This window comes from Mustela nivalis (genome assembly GCF_964662115.1).
Source record: "Mustela nivalis genome assembly, chromosome: 13".
Taxonomy (NCBI): Eukaryota; Metazoa; Chordata; class Mammalia; order Carnivora; family Mustelidae; genus Mustela; species Mustela nivalis.
The window spans coordinates 30,010,972-30,031,330 of NC_139032.1; the positions used below are offsets into that span (position 1 = coordinate 30,010,972).

A 20,359-nucleotide genomic window follows, 5' to 3' on the forward strand; every position below is an offset into this window, starting at 1 on the left:
AACTCAAGCAGACATTGTCAACATGTCTGAGACTCCAAGTAGAAATGAAAGCTTTCTTTAAAAACCAGCTTTTAAGGATAAAAAAAGAAATCATTGAAAAAAATGGGGGTACCCCAAGAAGTATGGAAGTAAGAGAACATACCAGTGGCATCCTGCCCCAGAAGGCCGGACACACTAATCTTGGAGTGAAGGCTGCACAATCTCAAGGCACCCAGCTCTCAAGGGATTGAGTTTGGTGAGAACTTACCAAGGGCTCAAGTGAGCCCTCACCTGAGGGCTGTGGGGAATGCATTGTAGTCACTACTTCTCTCCTTCAGATTAGTTAAAAACTGCTTTGGAAAAGTCCAAAGTTGAGTTCACAAAAGGCATTCAAGGTTATGAAAGGCGTGGCATCATGGCTCTAAGAGAAAGAAAGAAGGAAAGAAGGAGAGGAGGGAAGTCGAGAGACGGAAGGAGACAGAGAGGGGAGGAAAGGAGGAAGGGAGGGGGGAGGGGAGAAGGGGCGGAAGAAAGGAAGGAAGGAAAGAAGACAAAAGACCCAAGTGACTCAAATGTTTTAGCAGACGGAGTTTCAAAATGGCCACTATGGGTAGATGCCAAGGTAGAAAAGGGGAGTTTTAAAGAACGTGTATCATAAAATACGAAAAATGAACTAAAGAGGAGGGGCAAAGGAAGGGTAGTTAGCACACTGAACTTCCAACCTGCATGTGTTCAGAATAGTGTTGGTTTGTGGACCACAGACAGCACTGAGCTGTGTTTCTCTGTGCCCCATTATGAACGGACCATGAGAGCCACTCCCCAAATCTGTGCCCTATCAATTGTGGAATTGTCTTATTTAGATCTCAGAAGAAGAGCTCATTTGTGTTTTCTCGACAATGAAATCTGGCTTACATAGACAGGGCTGGAGCAGAGCTGTTAGAATTTTCTTTATTTAGAACCATCCATTACCCTCATTTATCTGCCAGCTTGTGAGAAATGGTCCTCTCAGCAAACACCCAAGAGCCATGAACATGGACCAAATGTTTCCCCTGGTCCTCCCTGTTGGGGCCTCACTTCTTAGTCTGACAAATGCTTCCTGTTCCAAATTCCTTGTGGGGAAAACCCCTTCTTCCCAAGTGTCTCAGTGGGTTTGGTGGGTGTTGGGACTGGCTGGGGCTACGAGGTTTGCGACGCAGTTAAAGCCAGCTGAGTAAGTGAGAGGCGTCTGGCCATGTGGACCTGGCTGAGGTGCAGTCAACTTCTGAGTGAGGCCGCCTTCTTGGAGGAGCTTCACTGAGAGAAGAGAAACCTGGAAAAGCAGTTGGAGGGAGGGAATGAAAGTGTGCCCTGGCATTCAAAACCATTCTGTGGTGGGACTGGCTGTGTCATCACTTGGTAGAAACAGAGTGTGAGGAAGAAGGAAACAGGACAGAGAAATCCTGAAGGAGGAGCCCAGGGTCCTTGGAGTAAGTGACTTTGAACATGGCCCCCAGTAATTCCTACCTCCTGGTAGACATAGCCCGGTGCCATCCTTGCTGAGGTCAGGGCAGGACCTCTGACTTGCTCTATGATCAGGTTGCAAAAAGATCATGCCTTCCCTCTGGTTAGCATCCTCTCTCTCTTGCTGGCTTTGATGAAGAAGCTGCTGCGTTGGAGAGGCCTATGTGGCAAGGAAATGTGGTCCTCGGTCCAACAGACTTGGATGAACCAAGTCCTGCAGACAACCACCCAGAGAGCTGGGGAGCGGATCCTGCCCCTGCGGAACCTCTGTTACAAGTTCATGGGCAACCTTGGAGCCAACACCTCGATCGCAGTCTATGTAAGAGGAACCCTGGAAGTCAGGACTCCACTAATGCCACGCCCAGGTTGCTGACCCACAGAAACCGTGACATTTTAACAAGTCATTCTTACATGCCACTGAATTGTGGGTTGATTTATTATGTAACAAGAGACAATTGTGTAGTCCCCAGCTGAGACTTACATCCCCTTATTCGAGACCTCGAGTCAGAGGTGAGCCTGGTGTGTTAGATCTACAGCACAAGTGAATGATTTTACTCTAGAGAGTTCCTTACAGGTGTGATGTTCAAAAAGGTGATGGCTTGCCCATATCGGTATTTGATACTAGCTGTACTTCTCCTGGGCAGAAGTCTTGCCCTTCCTTGCCACTGTAGACCGGGGTTTAGAGCTTAGAGCTTCCAGGTATGCTGTGATGCCCAAATGTGGCCACTGACATCCATTGTAAGTGAGGTAACTTTTCTGGTCTCCTGAAATTTGTAGACAAGGAAAGACTCTGAAACTATTTGAGACAGAACCATTTCTTGAATTTTTTTTTTTTTAAGATTTTATTTATTTATTTGAGAGAAAGAAGAATGAGCAGGAAGTAGGGGCAGAGGCAGAGGGAGAAGAAGGCTCCCCGCAGAGCAGGGAGCTCGAGGTGGGGTTTGATCCCAGGACCCTGGGATCATGACTTGAGCCAAAGAGCTGCCTAATGGATTGAGCCACCCAGGTGGCCCTCTTGAATTCTTTTTGAAAGAGTTTTCTTTGGCTCTACTTTTTTTCTTTCCCTAATACCACCTTCTAATACACGTTATACTTTACTCACTTATTCTTTCTATTGCTTATTGTCTGTCTCCACCTACCTACATATACTCAAAAGAATTTCTGCCAGATGAGGATCTTTGCTTTATTCAAGGATGTACTCCAAGGGCTTAAAACTACCTGACACACAGCAGATGCTCAGTAAATAATCGCTTGGTAAGGGATTGTTTGTTTAGAGGTAAGGTAGGGTGTGGTGACAAGAAAAGGTATTAGGGTAGTTAGCAATAAACTTAGAACTGTGCCTTAGAACTTTTTTTTTTTTCTTTAATGGCCACACTGGGCCTTAAGTACCGTATTGTGCCCAAACTTAGAGTCCCAAAAGAACGCAATACAAGTTACTGTTCTTCTCAGGACTTGGGATGTCTGGAATCCTGGCCAGGGGATCAGCAGGCACTAGGGGGTGGATCCCAAATCCTAACTTCCCACCCCCCAGGCTGCCTACACACATTATACACATGAGAACCAAGACATACAGAAGTTTGGGAACCCCTGCTCCAGCTAATTTAACCTGAATGGGAAAGTTCAAAATAGAACATTCTGTGAATATTAGTATGTTGGTAATTATATAGTGAATTGGACACATTCTTCTTCTTGTCTAGGGTTTATTTTCCTTTCCTTTAATCAAGAATCCATAGTTTTCTGGAAAACCTTTTACTTCTCCACTCTTAAATCCCTGACTATATTTATGTCTGGATCTGCCATGGACACCTGCCCCAGGCCTGAGAAACAGGTTTCCCCTGTTGGAGTGATTGGTCTAAATTCCTGTGTGTGATCCAAGTCCTAATAAGAGTCAATTAGGGGATGTTTGAATTGTTATGACAGAGATTCTTCTTTTTATGCAGTTTCAAGAGGATGAAGCATAAGCCTAAATCTCCTAGTATCTGTCTCGAGTCCTGGACCTGCCTGATAAAAGAGCCAACATGGGAAAGCTGAACTGAGAGGGGAAGAATGAGGCTAAGTTCAGATGGCCTTACTGGAGTTTCTGGATCCAGCTATGCCTGAAGGAGGACTTTAAGTTACATAACTCAATATATTCCCATTTTCTTACTTTACACTGGTTTGAGTTCAAAGAATCCTGACCGATCAAATAAAACATAGAGGATATAGTACAAAAACCAACACATCTCATTTTCCTTACCTTTGAAGCAAGACAACAAAAAGATGTAAACATGCATTTCTTTTTTTCACATTTAGCAACATTTTAGTCTAGAATTTTTTTTTATTAACATATAATGTATTGTTTGCCCCAGGGGTACAGGTCCATGAATCATCAGGTTTACACATTTCAGAGTACTCACCATAGCACATACCCTCCCCAGTGTCCATAACCCAGCCACCCTCGCCCTCCTCCCCTACCCCGCAGGCAACCTTTTGTTTTGTAAGATTGAGAGCCTCTTATGGTCTGTCTCCCTCCCGATCCCATCTTGTTTCATTTTTTCCCTCCCTACTCCTCACAACCCCTGCCCTGCTTTTCAGATTCCTCATATCAGGGAGATCATATGTCTTTCTCTGATTCACTTATTTCTCTCAGCATAATACCCTCTAATTCCATCCACGTCATTGCAAATGGCAAGATTTCATTTGTTTTGATGGCTGTATATTATTCTATTGTATATATACACCACATCTTCTTTATCCATTCATCTGTTGATGGACATCTAGGTTCTTTCCATAGTTTGGCTATGGTGGACATTGCTGCTCTAAACATTTGGGTGCACGGGCCCATTCAGATCACTACATTTGTATCTTTAGGGTAAATACGTAGTGTGATTGCCGGTTGCAGGGTAGCTCTATTTTCAACTTTTCTTTTTTTAATATTTTTTTAATTTTCAACTTTTTGAGGAACCTCTATGCTGTTTTCCAGAGTGGCTGCACCAACTTGCATTCCCACCAAAAGTGGAGGAGGGTTCCCCTTTCTCTGCGTCCTCAGCAACATGAATGGGAAAGTTCAAAATAGAACATTCTGTGAATATTAGTATGTTGGTAATTATATAGTGAATTGGACACATTCTTCTTCTTGTCTAGGGTTTATTTTCCTTTCCTTTAATCAAAGAATCCATAGTTTTCTGGAAAACCTTTTACTTCTCCACTCTTAAATCCCTGACTATATTTATGTCTGGATCTGCCATGGACACCTGCCCCAGGCCTGAGCAACATCTGTCACGTAAATGTGCATATTATTGATGATTAAGCTAATATTGCTGTATTTGTGATACTTTTTTTTAAAATTTAAGAGTTTATTTGAGCAAAATTTGATCCAAACTGGGCAAAATTCAATATAGCAAAGAGGAGGTCTTAGTTGTTGCACAAAATTGAAGACTTTTATAGGCATAGGGGAGCAAGAACAAGGAAGTTATGGTAGATAAAAAAGTGGGTTATTATTACAAGGTTTTTTCCTTTTCTCTTCCTTTCTTTGGGGAATGGCAAGAGTCTGCTAGACAGATTATCTAACTAGGGCTGATTATGTGATTCCTAATGGACTGGTTTAAAATTTCATTTCTGGGATGCCTGGGACTCAGTCATTGAGCGCCTGCCTTTGGCTCAGCTCATGATCCTGGAGTCCTGGGATTGAGTCCCCCATCAGGCCCCCTGCTCAGAGAGGAGCCTGCTTCTCCCTCTGCCTCTGCCTGTCTCTCTCTCTCAGACTGTCTCAGAAAGTAAATAAAACCCCTAAAAAATAATAAAATTTAGGGGTGCCTGGGTGGCTCAGTGGGTTAAAGCCTCGGCCTTCAGCTCAGGTCATGATCTCAGGGTCCTGGGATCGACCCCCACATCGGGCTCTCTGCTCAGCGGGGAGCCTGCTTCCCCCACTCTCTCTGCCTGCCTCTTTGCCTACTTGCGATCCCTCTCTCTCTCTCTCTCTCTGTAATAAATAAATAAATAAATAAATAAAATAATAATGAAATTTCATTTCTGTAAGAGCTGAGACTTCAGTTAAGTCAAACTCACTTTGGTGACGTAGGGCTTAGCATAATTGACTCCATTTTGAACCTGTGGTCTTGTTTTACCGTAAGTTTCATTGCCCTGTAGAGTTAGTTGGGTTTTTAAATTTTTTTTAAGAACTCGAACTATAGTTAACACAGAGTTACCTTCGTTTCAGGAGTACAACATAGTGGTTCCCCAAGTTTATGCTTATGGTATGCTCAGCCCAAGTGTAGCTACCATCTGCAATGATAGCATCTTGACAAAAAAAATTTCTCTGTGCTTCCCTTCTATAAGGGGAACATTTTGGGCAAGGATGTTTCTGTTATCCTACTGCCAGAAGAACTCACCAAGATGCCCATTTATCTGGTATTTATAACTATCAGGTTCTTGGTGCTGCTGACCCACTTTGGAAACCTCTAGAACACAGGGTCCTGTTGGGTTACTCGCCTCAGTCTGCAAATGTGACAGTGACAAGCTCATACTGATTTCCCCCGCTTGACTGTATTCCCTGTGCTGTACCTTTCCTCCCCCCACTTATTCATTCCATTACTGAAAGTTTGTGCCTCCCACACCCCATCACCCCTTGGTCATTGCCAGCTTTTTCTGTTTCTCAATTATATATAAAATTGAGATGGCACAAACACCGAGTAGGAGTGCTGAATGGCCCTACTTCTCTAGATAAGCATATAAGCAGTGGGTTTTGCTGAACATAAAATGTAGTATGTTTCTCTTCTGCCACTTCGGGCCCCTATAGCCAGAGCCACACACAGGCCAGGATCCAAAGGAGAGCAAAGTGGAAAGTCTGAGCGGGAGTGTCTGCGTGGTGGCTCTCCGCCCTGGGGAACCGCATGGTGTGTGGTCCGGGGAGCTCCAATTACACAACCCCCCTCCCCCGCCCATTCTGACAAGTCCCCAGGGGGCAAACGCTTTGTAAAGCTTCCTGGGGATTCCCCCTCGACCCCCACTCTAGTGTGAGAATCAAAGCAGGGCTTCCTGCCGAGAAGTCCCATCTCCCAGGCTCTTGTCAGAGGAGGCGCTGGGCTCCAAATACAGCGATCTTATCTCAAGCAGGAAAGCACCCTTCTGTTGGTCGAAGTAAGTAAAGCGTTCATTATAGAAGATACGAAAATACCAGGGGACGTTAAGAACACAAAAACCCACATCCACCTGCTCTAGCCGTGGTTGTTCCACGGGGTGTGTGGGATGGTACCTGCATTTTCCCCAGAACCCCCCCCTCCGTGGGTGGTGTGCCTATTCCAGTGTAAGAAGCCCTGAGCTAGATAATCCCACAATTACACTTAGGTTCATTTCCTGGGAGGCTTCTATCCGTTTACTGAAGTTGGGATAAATATGCAATCGTTAAGATGGCCATGGTCGACTTCTAAAATGTTGTTTCAATTTTATTGTAATATTATTCAAATATTCAGCTTAGTGTCCTGCTTCTTTTCCTTAAGAGCATATGCTAGACACTGGCTTTCTTGAAACCCAGTGTCTCCTTTCATTCTCCTGTGAAGACTACAAAGGCAGGCAGCACACAAAGGGTTAATGTCCGCCCGTTGCTTGAATACCCACGGAAAGACCCTGTGGCCACCTCCAGCCAAGCCCATATTTTGCAATGTTTGCCGTGTGTGCGTATGCTTCATGTTGAAAGATGGACTGAATGGAGATTTCTTTTTGTTTGCACGTATTTGTGTGTGTGTGTGTGTGTGTTTCTTTGCGCACAGTCTCCGTGTGTGGCCTTCTCTGGGTGAAAGCGCTGTGTTCCCACTGTTGCTTATCCTGAAGCCTTTCCAAACCTCCCTCCCCGCAGACAGACAGCTGGGGGTGGGGGTGGGGGGGCGCGGCAGGGGGAACATCTCTCCAAAGAGAGGAACAGCAGCGAGCTGCAGAGATTTCTGGGTCTGTTCCTACCCAAGGAAGGTGAGGTGGGGGAGCCCTCATTTTAAAAGGCCTCTTTTACAACTCCTGTTTCTTTTTAGAGGCATAGTTTTGAGAGGTGCCCAGAGGACAGTCTGGAGTGTCCCAACCTTCTTCAGCAGTGTTGGGCAAATGAAAGTGGGGTTTGTAAGTAGGGATGAAGGGCTGAGTAATCCCTGGGGCACTGGGGGCCAGGAAGGTGGCAGGGATGGGGGATGGCAGGGTGGGGGTGGTTCTTGGCAGTGGCTGAGGGCAGAGACTGGCCTGAGTGAGAGAGGAAGTAATGCGAGCCACTCTACAGGGCCAACAGCTCACCTGGTTGTCCCCCTCCCTCACAGAAATAGTCTGATCTCTCTCTTTCTCTCTCTCTATTACACACACACACACACACACACACACACACACACACACATTCTTGCGAGGAGCTCATTGTCCCCCAGCTGCTGTCACTCCCTCACCCCATGTTCTGCCCTGGGCTGGTGCTGTGGCCTGGCCCTTCTCTTTCTTGTCAGCACTACTCTGGCTTTAGAAGGCTGTTTGGCCTCTGAGCCTGAGCTAGGCCCCACGTCCCCGTGTTGCTCAAGTCTGTGGCCCATGGCCCTGCGGCCTGGAGAGCAGGCCAGCCAAAGCCCATAAGCTGCTCCCGAAAACAACCCACACCTCTGGTGGCTGTCATCTCCACGCTTGCGTTGGCTCTCCCCTGCCAGCTCAGTCCCCAGCAGTGTTATGGTCGTCCTGAGCAGCGGCCTTGAGGGACTTCCCAGAAGGCGGAGGCCAAGGCTGGACTGCCATTGCTCACAGCCCTGTCACCCCCCCTTCACCCTTAGGGACCCATGGGCCCCCAAGATACCCAGGACAAAAACTCCCTGTTAACTTCTGGTAAGCTCTCAGCTCAAAAGATCAGTGTCCAGGTGAATGGGCTCTGGATCCAACCGTCCTGAATATTGAGAAATAAAAGACAGGGCATTTCATGTGTGTTTGGCACCAGTGGATACCAGCATCCCGTGGGTGTCCGGCGCCAGTCCCTGCTGGCGTCACTGCGTGGCCCCTGCGTCGCTGGCTTCCTGTTACCTGGATCTCATCCACCCTGTTCTCTGTGAAGGTGGGTAAGCAGGAGACTTCTCAGCAGTCAGGACGGTTTGTCAGATGTGGACTTTGGCCAGACCCTGAAGGTACTAAAAAACTGTAGGTAGCTTGGCCACCTAAGTGAAAACCATGGTTGGTATTTCTCTCAGTCTTGGCTGAATTCACACCACCACTTTGTGCCTTCTATAGTTTTCCTAGCTATGGGAACTGGATGCCTTTAAAAAAACATTTCAAAATAATATTTCAAAACTTAGCATTATTTGTTTTTCTTTCTGGAAGGGCTAATACCTCTTAATTTCTGCATAGCTTATTTCGAGGAAGGGGGCGAGTAAAGGACAGATGAGTGTTAGCCTGCTAACTAGGAAGAGCATGAGACACGAAGGCAGCAAAAGTCCTGGGTTCATATCCCTATTCAGCCACTTACTGGCTCAGTCAAGAATCTTTTGGGGTCTCCTCCGGAGAATGGGAAGAATAATATTCTAAGCCTGAATGTATTACAAGATGGTTTTATGAATCAAGGGAGTCAGGGTTTGTAAAAGCATTTATTCACCAGAAAGTACAACAAGTGCGAGTTACTTTGCTTTAAAAAAATAATTTGAAATAGTATTAAGTGTTTCTGGAAGTCTGGGTATCTAGAGAACCCTATCTGGGCCATTTGCTCTCCAGTGGTAAACAGTGGTCCCTGCATGATCTGCGACAGCTGCTTTCTCAAGAGTTTTGGGGAGATTTCCCAATGCAGCAAATACGAAGAAAAGAGTTCCAGAAACACGTTCTTCACTTAGCTATTTCTTTGTCTTAAACCATCACAGTGAGCACAATGGTTAGGTTTGCAGGTGGCATTGGAATAAGACTGACAGAAGTTTGAATCTGGCTCTGCCATTGCCAAAGGCAAATTACTTAGCTTCTCTGAGCCCAGTTTCCTCATCTATAAAATGGGTATAATAAGAAAAATTAAAATAAAAAACCACATATCTTATTAAATTCATGTGAGATTAAAAGATAATGCATGCAAATTGCCTAATATTACGGGATCTAGCACATTGATTCAATGAATGTAAGATGATGATGATAATTATTAAAGAATATGAGGAAGAAAATTTCTATCAACTGGTCCTTTGCATTTAGTGATAGGATTTTCCACTGGTCATGGGTTCATTTGACAAACATTTACTGAATACCTTCTATGAACTCAAAACATTTTTGGTTCCCTTTATTTTTTTATTATTATTACTTTTTAAAGATTTCATTTATTTATTTGTCAGAAAGAGAGAGCATGAGCAAGGGGAGCAGCAGGCAGAGGGAGAAGCAGGCTCCTTCATAAGCAAGGAGCCTGATGCAGGACTTGATCCCAGGACTCTGGGACCATTAACTGAGCTGAAGGCAGATGCTTAACCAACTAAGCCACCCAGGTGTCCCATTTTTTTGGTCCTTTAATGAAGAGCTGCCGCCCTAACCAAGTACTACCCAGTACTCTAATACTGAGAACTCCAGTTGCAGTGCACAAAAGGAGGATGAACATAGGGAGAGTTAAGACTTGGTTGAGGTTAATGAAGGAGTTCAGTGGTATGCTAGGAGGGTGGTAACAGAGCTCTGGCATTTGGAGTAGATTTTGAACACAGTAAAAATGATCTGGAGTAGTGCTGCATTCAAAGACAGGATAGATTGCAGAGAAAAAAGACTCAGAAATTTAGTGGCTAAAACAAGACAGAAGCTTATTCTTGCTTACTCGAGGATTAGGGAGAGTTAAGACTTGGTTGAGGTTAATGAAGGAGTTCAGTGGTATGCTAGGAGGGTGGTAACAGAGCTCTGGCATTTGGAGTAGATTTTGAACACAGTAAAAATGATCTGGAGTAGTGCTGCATTCAAAGACAGGATAGATTGCAGAGAAAAAAGACTCAGAAATTTAGTGGCTAAAACAAGACAGAAGCTTATTCTTGCTTACTCGAGGATTGGGTTGGGAGTCCAGGTCTGCAGTGGGCCTGATGGTGTCAGGGAGTCAGACTCTCTCCACCTTTTTACTCTGCCTTCTTTTAGGGTGTTCATCTGGTTCATTTAGCTCCCAGACTCCTATGATGGTTTTGCATTCCAGCCAGCAGAAAGGAGAAGAGGGAAGGCACAACCATTCCCTTTAAGGACATGAGCTGGAAATTACACATATTCCTATAATAACTAGGTCATGTGATCACAGCTAACCAAGATTAGTGGGAAATGTAGTCTTCATTCTAGGTTACCATCTGGCCAACTAAAATTTGGGGACTTTTTTGCTGCAAGGAGGAGAGGTTCTTGGGGGAGCGGCTAACCTTCTAGTGGGTAGATTGAGAGGGATAGTAATATAGTAGACAGCATAGCAGATGAACACAGTTTTGCCAAATAAGGGAGAGTGGTGAACAAGAGGGCAGTAACAGTGGCTGATTGCCTGGGGGAGTTGAGCCATTGACCACAGAGGCTCCTGTGGACTAGGAGGTTGTAAAGAGGACAGCGTGGTAGGAGGTGGAGTGCTGTGTGTGTAGCCATGTGGATGGTTGGCACACCAACTCCATGGGATTGTAGGAGAAGGTGTGACTTGAGGACTAGCACATCATCCCCACGGTGCCTCTTCTGGCACAGCCTGGCTCTGTATGGGATCACAGCTCCTAGAATCATTTGCCTCATTCATTTTGAACTCACTTCACTGACTTACCACTCAGGTTTTGACTTTCTTCTCTGAGCTCTAGCCACTGATCACTCCTGCCTACAGTCTGGATGTAATATCAGCAAGGAAGGACGTAGGATTGGACTAAAGACTTCCAAGCGGTCTAGAGGCTGTCTCACTTGGGATGAGAAGGATGGATGCCGCCATCTTTCATGGTCTAATCCAAATTTACAGTCCAGAGATCTCCACAGAGCTCTTGACAATTCAAGAAGTCAGACAGGCTTGAACTTGCATGAAACAGAGTAGGGAAGACATATCAGTATGTATGTTTTAAGTTAAATTAATTAAGGAATTATTTTACGTATTTTTAATTTTAGATTTCCTATCTCCACTCTCATTTTGACATGACAGCATGAAGCCAGAGGTGGTCTTTACAAACGCGTGTATCTTGTGTTTACTACAGTTTGAAGTATTGTGCCTAAAATACACATTTAGCTGCCGTTCTTCTAGGCTAAATGCGTCTGAATGTGAGTTCCTATTTGTTTCTTTGTGGACAAAATGTGCATTGAACCAACAGCATGTTTGGAGCGGTGTCTTATAAGATTTCAAAAGCCTCTCTGTCTGTGGCCACCAAACGGGCATTCGTGGTGGGCATTCGAACTCTCAGCTTGAACCTAACATTACAGAGGTATGGTTCTTCAGCTCAAGCATGGTGCTTCCAGGGTGCCCACTGTGGGGCTAGAGCCCCCAAGACGTGGAGAAAGAGAAACATGCTAAATGTGTCTATGCAAGCTTTCATCTGCCAGGAAATCTTCAGGAGCAATGGATAGGAAGTAAATTACTAGTGTTTTGGTTCAGTTTTATCACTCAAAACACTTTGGTCATTCATTAAGTTCCATGTGCCAGACACTTGTGTGTTCCTAAGGATAAAGGACCTGGACGTGATAGACAAGCAGACACATAATTACAATACCCTATGTGAGTTCTATATTGAAGGCTGTAGGACTATAGCCAAATTAGAACACCAAAGGTAGGATTTGGCACCCAGAGTGAAGCCTTCTACATTCTGGCATTTCAGGGTCCAAAAGAATCAAGGCAGGCACCCCTCACTCTAAAATGAAACTGTCAGTCAAAGCATGGAAATGGCACCAACACTGACAATGGAAACTCAAAAACAATGGAGACGGAGATGGCAGGAGAGAAGTGGAAAGACTTGGAGGTAGATGGGCTCATGACCTCCTCTACAAAGCAGGGGACAAGAAATTTCACCTTTAGTAGTGCAAATAATACTACATTTACAAACACAAGTAATAGAGAAATCCAAATAGCAATGAATCTTTATTGACAGGAAGAAAAAGGAATGGAGGAGTGGCTCAGTGAGCTGAAGTCAAGAGACGGTGTCTGCCACAGACAAATGGAGAAATCAGAATCGAACATTATTTAGGGATGTGGAAGTAACTAATTAAAAGAGTTCAAAGTGCTGCTCTAGCTGGGGCTGAGGAGGTACCGGGCTTCATTTTAAGCCCTTCTATACTATTTGCTTTTTGTCTTGTTGTATTGGTTAGGATTAGGTTTAGTTGAAAGTGACAGAGTACTGGCAATAACAGTAGTGCCAACAAGAACAATGTTTATTTCCTTCTCATATAAATTTAGTCCAGGGTAGGCTGTCCAGGACTGCTGTGGCAGCTCTGCTTTGTGCTGTCTTCAGGCTGCAAATTTCATCCAGCTCACACCTCCACGATGCCATCCCTAGGCTGGGGTCCTTGTCCACGTGGCCCAAGATGGTGACAGCCATGTTCCAGGCAGCAGGGTGGTTGAAGGCAAATCAGGAATAGGCACTGGCATGCTGCCTCTTGGAAAGGTCCTGAAAGCTGTCACACGAACATTTCCTATTGTATTTTATAGGTCAGAATTTAGACACATGGCTATATCTAGCTGTAAAGGAGGAATGTTGTTTTTGTACTGAAATTCCATACAAATGTTTAAAATTCGGTTACTATGGAAATAGGGGAGAATATATATTGTAGGACAATTAGCTATCCCATTCTACACTCACCTTGATATAATAAAATAATGAGCATTTAACAATAGATCTACGTTTTCATAGGAAAATGCTGGAAACAAAATGAATTGATGTGTGATCAAGCAAATATCATGGAATAATCAGTACAAAAGCTAGGTGGTGGGAGTACTCAATGTATGATTTTCAACTTCTCTATATATTTGAAATGTTTTATAATAAAACGTTGAGAGAACATAGGATTAGGGAATACAAAAGAAAATCAATTATTTTTAAAACTTTTTTTACATTTTATAGCATGTCTAATCTGAAAGCTTGGTTTTTCCCATTCTTCCAGTCAAGTCCTCAGGTTTTATACAAAATTCATTTAATTCTTCATATTCTACACATAATCAGGTCAGGGCAGAGCCTATGGGGAGAGGTCCAAGCAGGCAGCTCAAGCCTGAGACAGCAGAAGCCATGCAAGACCCAGGCATAAACAGAAAAAAATATTTTTCCAAAGAAGACATACAGATGGCCAACAGACACATGAGTCTAATTTACCATCAGGGAAATTTAAACCAAAACCACCCTGGGCTATCACCTCATACCAGTCAGGATGGCTAGTATCAAAACTACAAGAAATAAAAGTGTTGGCAAGGATGAGGAGAAAAGGTACACTGTAGCTGAGAACAAAAATTGGTGAAAACAGTACGGAGGTTCATAAATTGGTGAAAACAGTACGGAGGTTCCTCAAAAAACTTAAAATAGAAAGATCATACAAACTAGCAATTTCTAAGATAGCTACTGTCTGGACAATCAGCATAACTGAGAACATCAGACCAAAACTTACATAGGTCACAGTTGAGATCGTAGTCATTCATATATTCAGGAGATATTAAACACCTACTATGAGCCAGACTCCATAATGGCTCTGGTCATGTATTCTTCCCAAACACCAATCATTTGTCCCTGCCCAGATGGGTCTTTCATTACCCTGAGACTTCCCCTGTTAGCTTTTCCTTTATATTTTGGCTTTGAAAGCAGTGGTTATGAATCTATTCAGTGTGTGGCCTTTGTGTGGTGCTTTCTGCCTAAGTATTTCCAAACTTCCTTTCTGTAGAATCATGCGAGGAGTGGAGAGAAGGGAGAATAAGGAATGGAAGGCGGAAACAAAACCAGTTTTGCTGAGAAGCAGAAGGGTCTGCCACCATTGACTACTGGGAGCCAGACATCTTGAATTTTCTTGTTGTTTTGACTTTCCAGGTTATAGTGGATAAAGGTGGTGAGGAATGACTGGGTGGATCCTTAAGGTCTCTGCCCTTTCAATCTGGCCAGTGGCCTCTTTACCCCTAAAAATAGCTTATAATCAGAGGAATTTAATGTCAATCAGGATGGATCAGTTACTCTATTTCTTTGTAATTTCTTTGTAGTAGAAAGGGACTGGAATGAATAAGCACAATAATAATTAGTGATAACAACAACAACAATTCAGGTTCATTGTTCCCTGACTTCTTGGAGCTCCTCAGTTCTGGAGGGCTAAGGGGATAACCTCTCCCCCTCCCTCCTCTGACCTGAGTAAGAGAGCTGGGCGGTGGCCTTCCTGGTAATCCCTTGGGTACAAACTGGCAAGATATATGAGAAGGAACTGTCTCTGAATACATGCAGGTGGCTTCTTGCCTCAGGTAACGAGTCTCATTGTCCCTTTGTGTACTCGCATTCATTTAGTCTCTGGCGAAGCAAGGAGTGACACTGTAGAAAAGGTAGGAGGGCAAACAGGGAGCCCTAAACAAAGAAGCTAGTTTGGAAGGAGGAAAAAAAAAAAAAAAGAAAGAAAGACAGACAATCCCTTGAACCATCTTAAAAGCAGCCAAGCCTGAGCATGATCATATGAAACACACATTCTCTTTTATTTCACCATGTCGAGGCAAATTTAGTTGCTGGCTTCTCCTTTTTAAGAGATTTCATGGCACAGATGAAGCAGCTTGTGAGATCAAGTCCATGGGCATTTTCAATGATCCATCGAAAAGGACAGTCCACTTCAATTTTCTTAATACAGGCCGCATGGTAAAATCAAGGAGAATAATAGTTCAGCAATGCTTTGGTGCCTTCCTCCGAGGAGCTCACGGTAATTTGCAAGCACTGGTAATTCACAAGGCGAGTATGTCGTCAGCTGGTTAAGCAAGCAGTAATGACTTATTCTTCCGGGCAGATGGGGAACCGAGGACCCACTGGATGCCCTCAAGCTCCTGGCATCTCCGCTTAAATGTGCAGACATGGTACAGGCCAGTCTGACTCTGCTGGGACTTGCTCCTAAGCTGAGGGGCCACAGCTGCACCGACCAAAGGTTGTCTTTGATGAGGGAGCAGGAGGCTGGCTGAGGACAAAGCAAAAGCTGGCGCCTTGCACCCCCTCTTCACCCTTTCCCCTCCATAAGTGTAGCATCCCTCAGGCAGCCCTGACTGCCAGGAACAATAAGCAAATAGTTAACTTGCAGAGCTCACAATCCTGCTAGACAGGATTGGCTTACAAATGTCCTAAATCTCACTAACAAAGACGATTGATAGCAGGATTGTGACACCCCACCAAAAAGTCTCCCAACTATCTTAATGTTAATGGCTGGTCTAAAGACAACATTGATCTAGCCTCAAGGCAAGGGCAAGGCCTCCGGCAGGCCTGGAACATCCTGGCACCTTGTAGGCCCTCTTTAGCATATGAAAACTCCACTGAAACCTCCCTTCCCCTCACCTTCCCCCAACCGCAGGGTATATAACATGCCTACCCTCACAACCCGGGGCAGCAGCTGCATCTCCGCCTGCCCACGGGCCCTGTCCCCGTGCTCTAATAAATCACCTTTTGCACCGACGACGTCTTAAGAATTCTTTCTTAGTCGTCGGCTCCGAACCTCCTCACCCCACCGAACCGGACTTAGGTTCTGGGACTTCATCATCTTGATGTCTCTTCAGCTGCAGGCTAGTGGCTCCGGGAGGCCCCGCTGGCCTGGCAGAGGAAGGTCATGGCCTTAGCTACTGGAGCCTAGACTCCTCTGCCCATAATCATCCTGTATTTCTCAATTCTGAATTTGCTGCCAAATCTAGCTTTGTGATGTCACCTTGCCAATTAACCTCTTGAAACCCTGGTTTCCTGATTTATTAAATTGGAGCAAGGGCAATAACAGGCACTTCTCAAGATGGTTGTAAGAACTTGAGGAAAAATGTGTAAGGTACATAGCCCTGTGAATCTCATAGAGGAGATGTTTAGAAAATGGTGAATTTACATATTTCTATTTTGTTAGTAAGTCAAATTGGTACTCTGATGCCTTGCAAGCATCAGACAAGCTCTCCTTTTAGAAATGTTTCCTTTGAAGCTTGCCCTTAATGTGAGTTCTGAGGTGGCTTTACCTAATAGGGGGAAAATGTAATTACACCCCACTTTCCTAATACATACAAATGCATAGACACCAAATCTTCCTCAAGGAGGGCTTGGTTATACTTTTTAGCAATTTGTACCAAGCCCAGCCTTAAAAATTAAAAAAAAAAAAATTTCTAAGACAGCTATCATATGATCTCCCTGATATGAGGAAGTGGAGATGCAACATGGTGGGGTTAAAGGGGGTAGGAGAAGAATAAATAGCAAGATGGGATTGGGAGGGAGACAAACCATAAGTGAATCTTAATCTCACAAAACAAACTGACGGTTGCTGGGGGGGAGGGGAGTTGGGAGAGGGGGGTGGGGATATGGACATTGGGGAGGGTATGTGCTATGGTGAGTGCTGTGAAGTGTGTAAACCTGGCGATTCACAGGCCTGTACCCCTGGGGATAAAAATACATTATATGTTTATTAAAATTAAAAAAAAATACAACTTCTAGATAAATTTCTCTAAAGCAATGAACAGATTTTATTAGCCATGTGGTTACCCCTTCATGAAGGAAGCTGGTGAGCCTAGGTTTACTTCCAAATAGAAAAGGATTTACCCCGGGTCTCTCCCAACAGTAGGCAGATAGGTCGTCTTTCCAGCAAGCCCTCAGGCTTTATGGAGCGCACAGGCTTTGAAGTCAGGCAGACCCAGGCTTGGTGTTGTCAGCAAGACTGGGGTTGATAGTCCTTCCTGGCTCACCGCTTGGTGGAAGAATGGCAATCATGTAGGTGAGATGTTTAGCACTGTACCGGGGTGCTGCCTGGTGAGAGCCATAATGGTTCACGATCACTGTGCCGAGGTGAGAGCATTTCTGAAACCTTAGCTGATACACGTTGAAGTTTGCCTCTGAGCCTGAACTGTGCAGCTTTTCCCAGCTATTTCTGCATGTGCACCATGGCCTGGCTCCTGGAAGACAGGAAACTTAAATAGCTAATTCGTTTGAGAGAAAAGACAGAGACACATGGCACTTACACACGATGAGCGTGGCATCCGTGGGTGGATGGACTTGTTAGAACATTCTAGCATAGCTGCTGGAATTCAAGTTTCAGGACTTCATCTTGCCTTTTTTATTTTTAAAACTTTGAAGAGTTTTGTCGGGACTGAAAACATTTCAGGATAAATGTCTAAACTCAAGGCTTTTGGCAGAGACCAAAAAAAAGTCATCATTCTGAATCTAAGTTTGACTTGGACAGGGAAAGACTTAAGAAAACATCAAGAACACAGAAATTTACGAAAATTGTATTTATTCAAGGTTGAGGAGGTTTCTGTCTAGCCTAAAAGTGATGTCATGCAGATGACGAAGGGAAATGCTGAGAGGACACACTGGGCAATGTTTCTCAAAGTAGGCTCCATAGAACCAAGTCTCATGGGATGCTGAGTGACAGAACTGTTCTGTGGTCACATAAGTTTGGGAAACTGTATGTTAGCTTGCCCCTTGAGACAAACAGTACACATATAAGACAAATAAACATATACACAAATAAAATATAAAACATATAAAAAGTCACAAATAAAAGCTTTCAGAAGTCCCGGAGCAAAGACATCTATCATGGTAGACCCCACTAGTAATCCCCAAATAGTCATTCCTCCTTTTTTGCTGTCAGAACTGAGAGATAATGGGCCCGGGCTCAGGGAAAGGCAGGTCACAGGGCTTGTGGTCTTCTTTGCCACAAAGCAAAGCATATAACTTAATTCTTCTGGTCATTGAGACTTACTAAGGGGATGGGGGCTTCTGGGAATAAAAAGATAAATGCAGGAATGGTATGCTTCCTTTTTTGACACCTCCTTGCTGTCTGCTTTTACATGAGGCTGTGTGAGTACAGGATACCTAGAGCTGTGGCCGCCATCTTGTGACTAGGAGGGAAGGGCCATGAGAATTGAGACATAGTGCCTGATACATGGAGCTGTCCCCCCACACCCCGCTTCCTGCTGATCAACAAATGTTGATCTGTTTGAAGGGTTTGAGCCTCTGGTGTCTGAGAATGGAATACAGCCCAAAGAAGCCACCTTTTCCTTTTATTTCCCCCAGTGTTTCCCAGTTGGTGGCAGGCCATTCATAGTTTCCGAATAGCCATGCTTCCCTGTCGGTGAAGGTGCCTTGTTTCTTTCAAGAGGCAGTGTTACTCTGCGGCTGTCTGACCACAGGGTCCATTGTTTAGAACAGCTAGAGCTGTCTCTCACCGAGGGCACATACCAGATGGAACACACCTTGAGAGATGCTGGTGGGAGGGCACCGGAGAGAGAAGCCGGGCAGTTGGGCATGAGCCATGTTCCTCCATTCCCCGACTAACTCAGCTCTTTGTTCCTTAGTTTGAGCATCTGGAAAATGAGGGGCCGGCCTACACCACCACTCTCCTTTGCCAGCTCCCTGCACCTGGCATTGATGGGCCCAGGCCCGGGGACCACAGCCGTTGCCATTAGCCTCCTGCTGTTTCATCGGATCTCCGCATTTCCAAGGTTTCAAATGTATGTACTGCTTAAACGAGACGAAAGCAGTGCTGAAAATATACCCAGGGAGCCATTCATTATTTGACTTCACTTTTTGAAAGTTGGCTTTCCTGATTTTCCCACCGGCCTTCCTTGGGAGCGGGGTGGGGCCCGAGGATGGCGCTGGGCGGTCCTTGGAAGTCCGCCCTGCTCAGTGCCATCCGCAGGGCGGACTTCCGAGGACAGCCCAGCCTGCAGGAAGGAAGGGAGTGGCTTGGAGGGCCAGCGTGTGGTAATGCGACCCAGGCCAGCCATGCTGGCATGTCGCCGGGTCAGCAGGCTCCCAGGTCGCCTGTTACCAGACCTGTGTGAAAATCCCACGGCCGAACTCAATAGCACACTGTGTTTCAGGTTTCCCTGGCTGCTGCGCTGGTGAGCTGGGCTCCAGGGGAAGGGGCAGAGCAGTGGGATGGGAAGACCCCTTCTGGGGCAGGTCCTTGAAAAGCTCCACACTTGGGCTCCGTAGGGGCTCCAGGACTTAAGAAGCTATGCCCCAAGCAGGCGCAAGATGTTGAGGCTCTGTTTTCCTACTTTGCTGCAAACAGATCCTCTTCACCCAGACAGCAACCCCTTCTTCCCACCCAGAAAGCAACAACAGTGAAATGATATGAGGGGGTTTTCTCTCTGGGGGATTTCCTGCCTTATGCGTATGTGTGGAGGGTGGAAGAGGAGGGGAGCAAAGAACCATGAAAAGAGATTTGTTCCCCTAATTTTTCTCAGTTATCCTAAAAGCACAAGCAGCAGGTTTTACTACATTGCTTCTTAGAAATGTAGAAACTGAGGCTCAGGGAGATGAAGCAATCTGGCTAAGGACACACAGCCATGCTCTTGATTCTACTTTGAACCCCGTCTCTCTGAAGACAGAGCCCCTGGGCTAGGAAATTTCCCCGAGCTTGTTCTAGGTTTGCGGGAGCCTTCAGAGTTATAGAAGGGCCAAGAGAATGACAAGATGTTTTAGACTGAATGTGCTCAGCACTGGGGCGATCTGGGTCACAGCACTACTGCTCATTGCATTAGAGAGGGAGAGGGGAGGACAGGGAAGGTAGAACCCAATCATGGCACGGCCACCATGTGGACAGTTCCGGGCCATAGACCTGGTAGGATCAGCCTCCCTCGGACTGAGGCCGCCTGGCAGCAGTGCTGTGACTGCTCCCTTGGGGAGGTAACCCCCCACACTGTGGCACAAGAGCCTGGCAAGGTGCGTCACCCTGGTGCTGGACAGATGACCTCATCAGCTGAGGCCATCCACCAGGCACCTTCTCATGAATGCTGGGGTAGCTTTAAAAGGTGATGGGGCAAAGGCAAGGGTGAGAGAGG

At 45.4% G+C, this 20,359-nt stretch overlaps 1 protein-coding gene across 1 annotated transcript; it reads left to right on the forward strand.

Moving 5' to 3' along the window:
• Positions 1-1,612: 1,612 nt before the first annotated feature.
• Positions 1,613-19,062, forward strand: LOC309846305 (uncharacterized protein; the record flags this gene model as incomplete). Its single annotated transcript, XM_082695181.1, has 5 exons — positions 1,613-1,798; positions 6,473-6,597; positions 7,482-7,566; positions 8,408-8,521; positions 18,866-19,062. 5 exons carry the CDS (start codon positions 1,613-1,615, stop codon positions 18,974-18,976), a joined length of 621 nt encoding a protein of 206 aa, XP_082551307.1. The 3' UTR covers positions 18,977-19,062.
• Between the last annotated feature and the right edge of the window lie 1,297 nt (positions 19,063-20,359).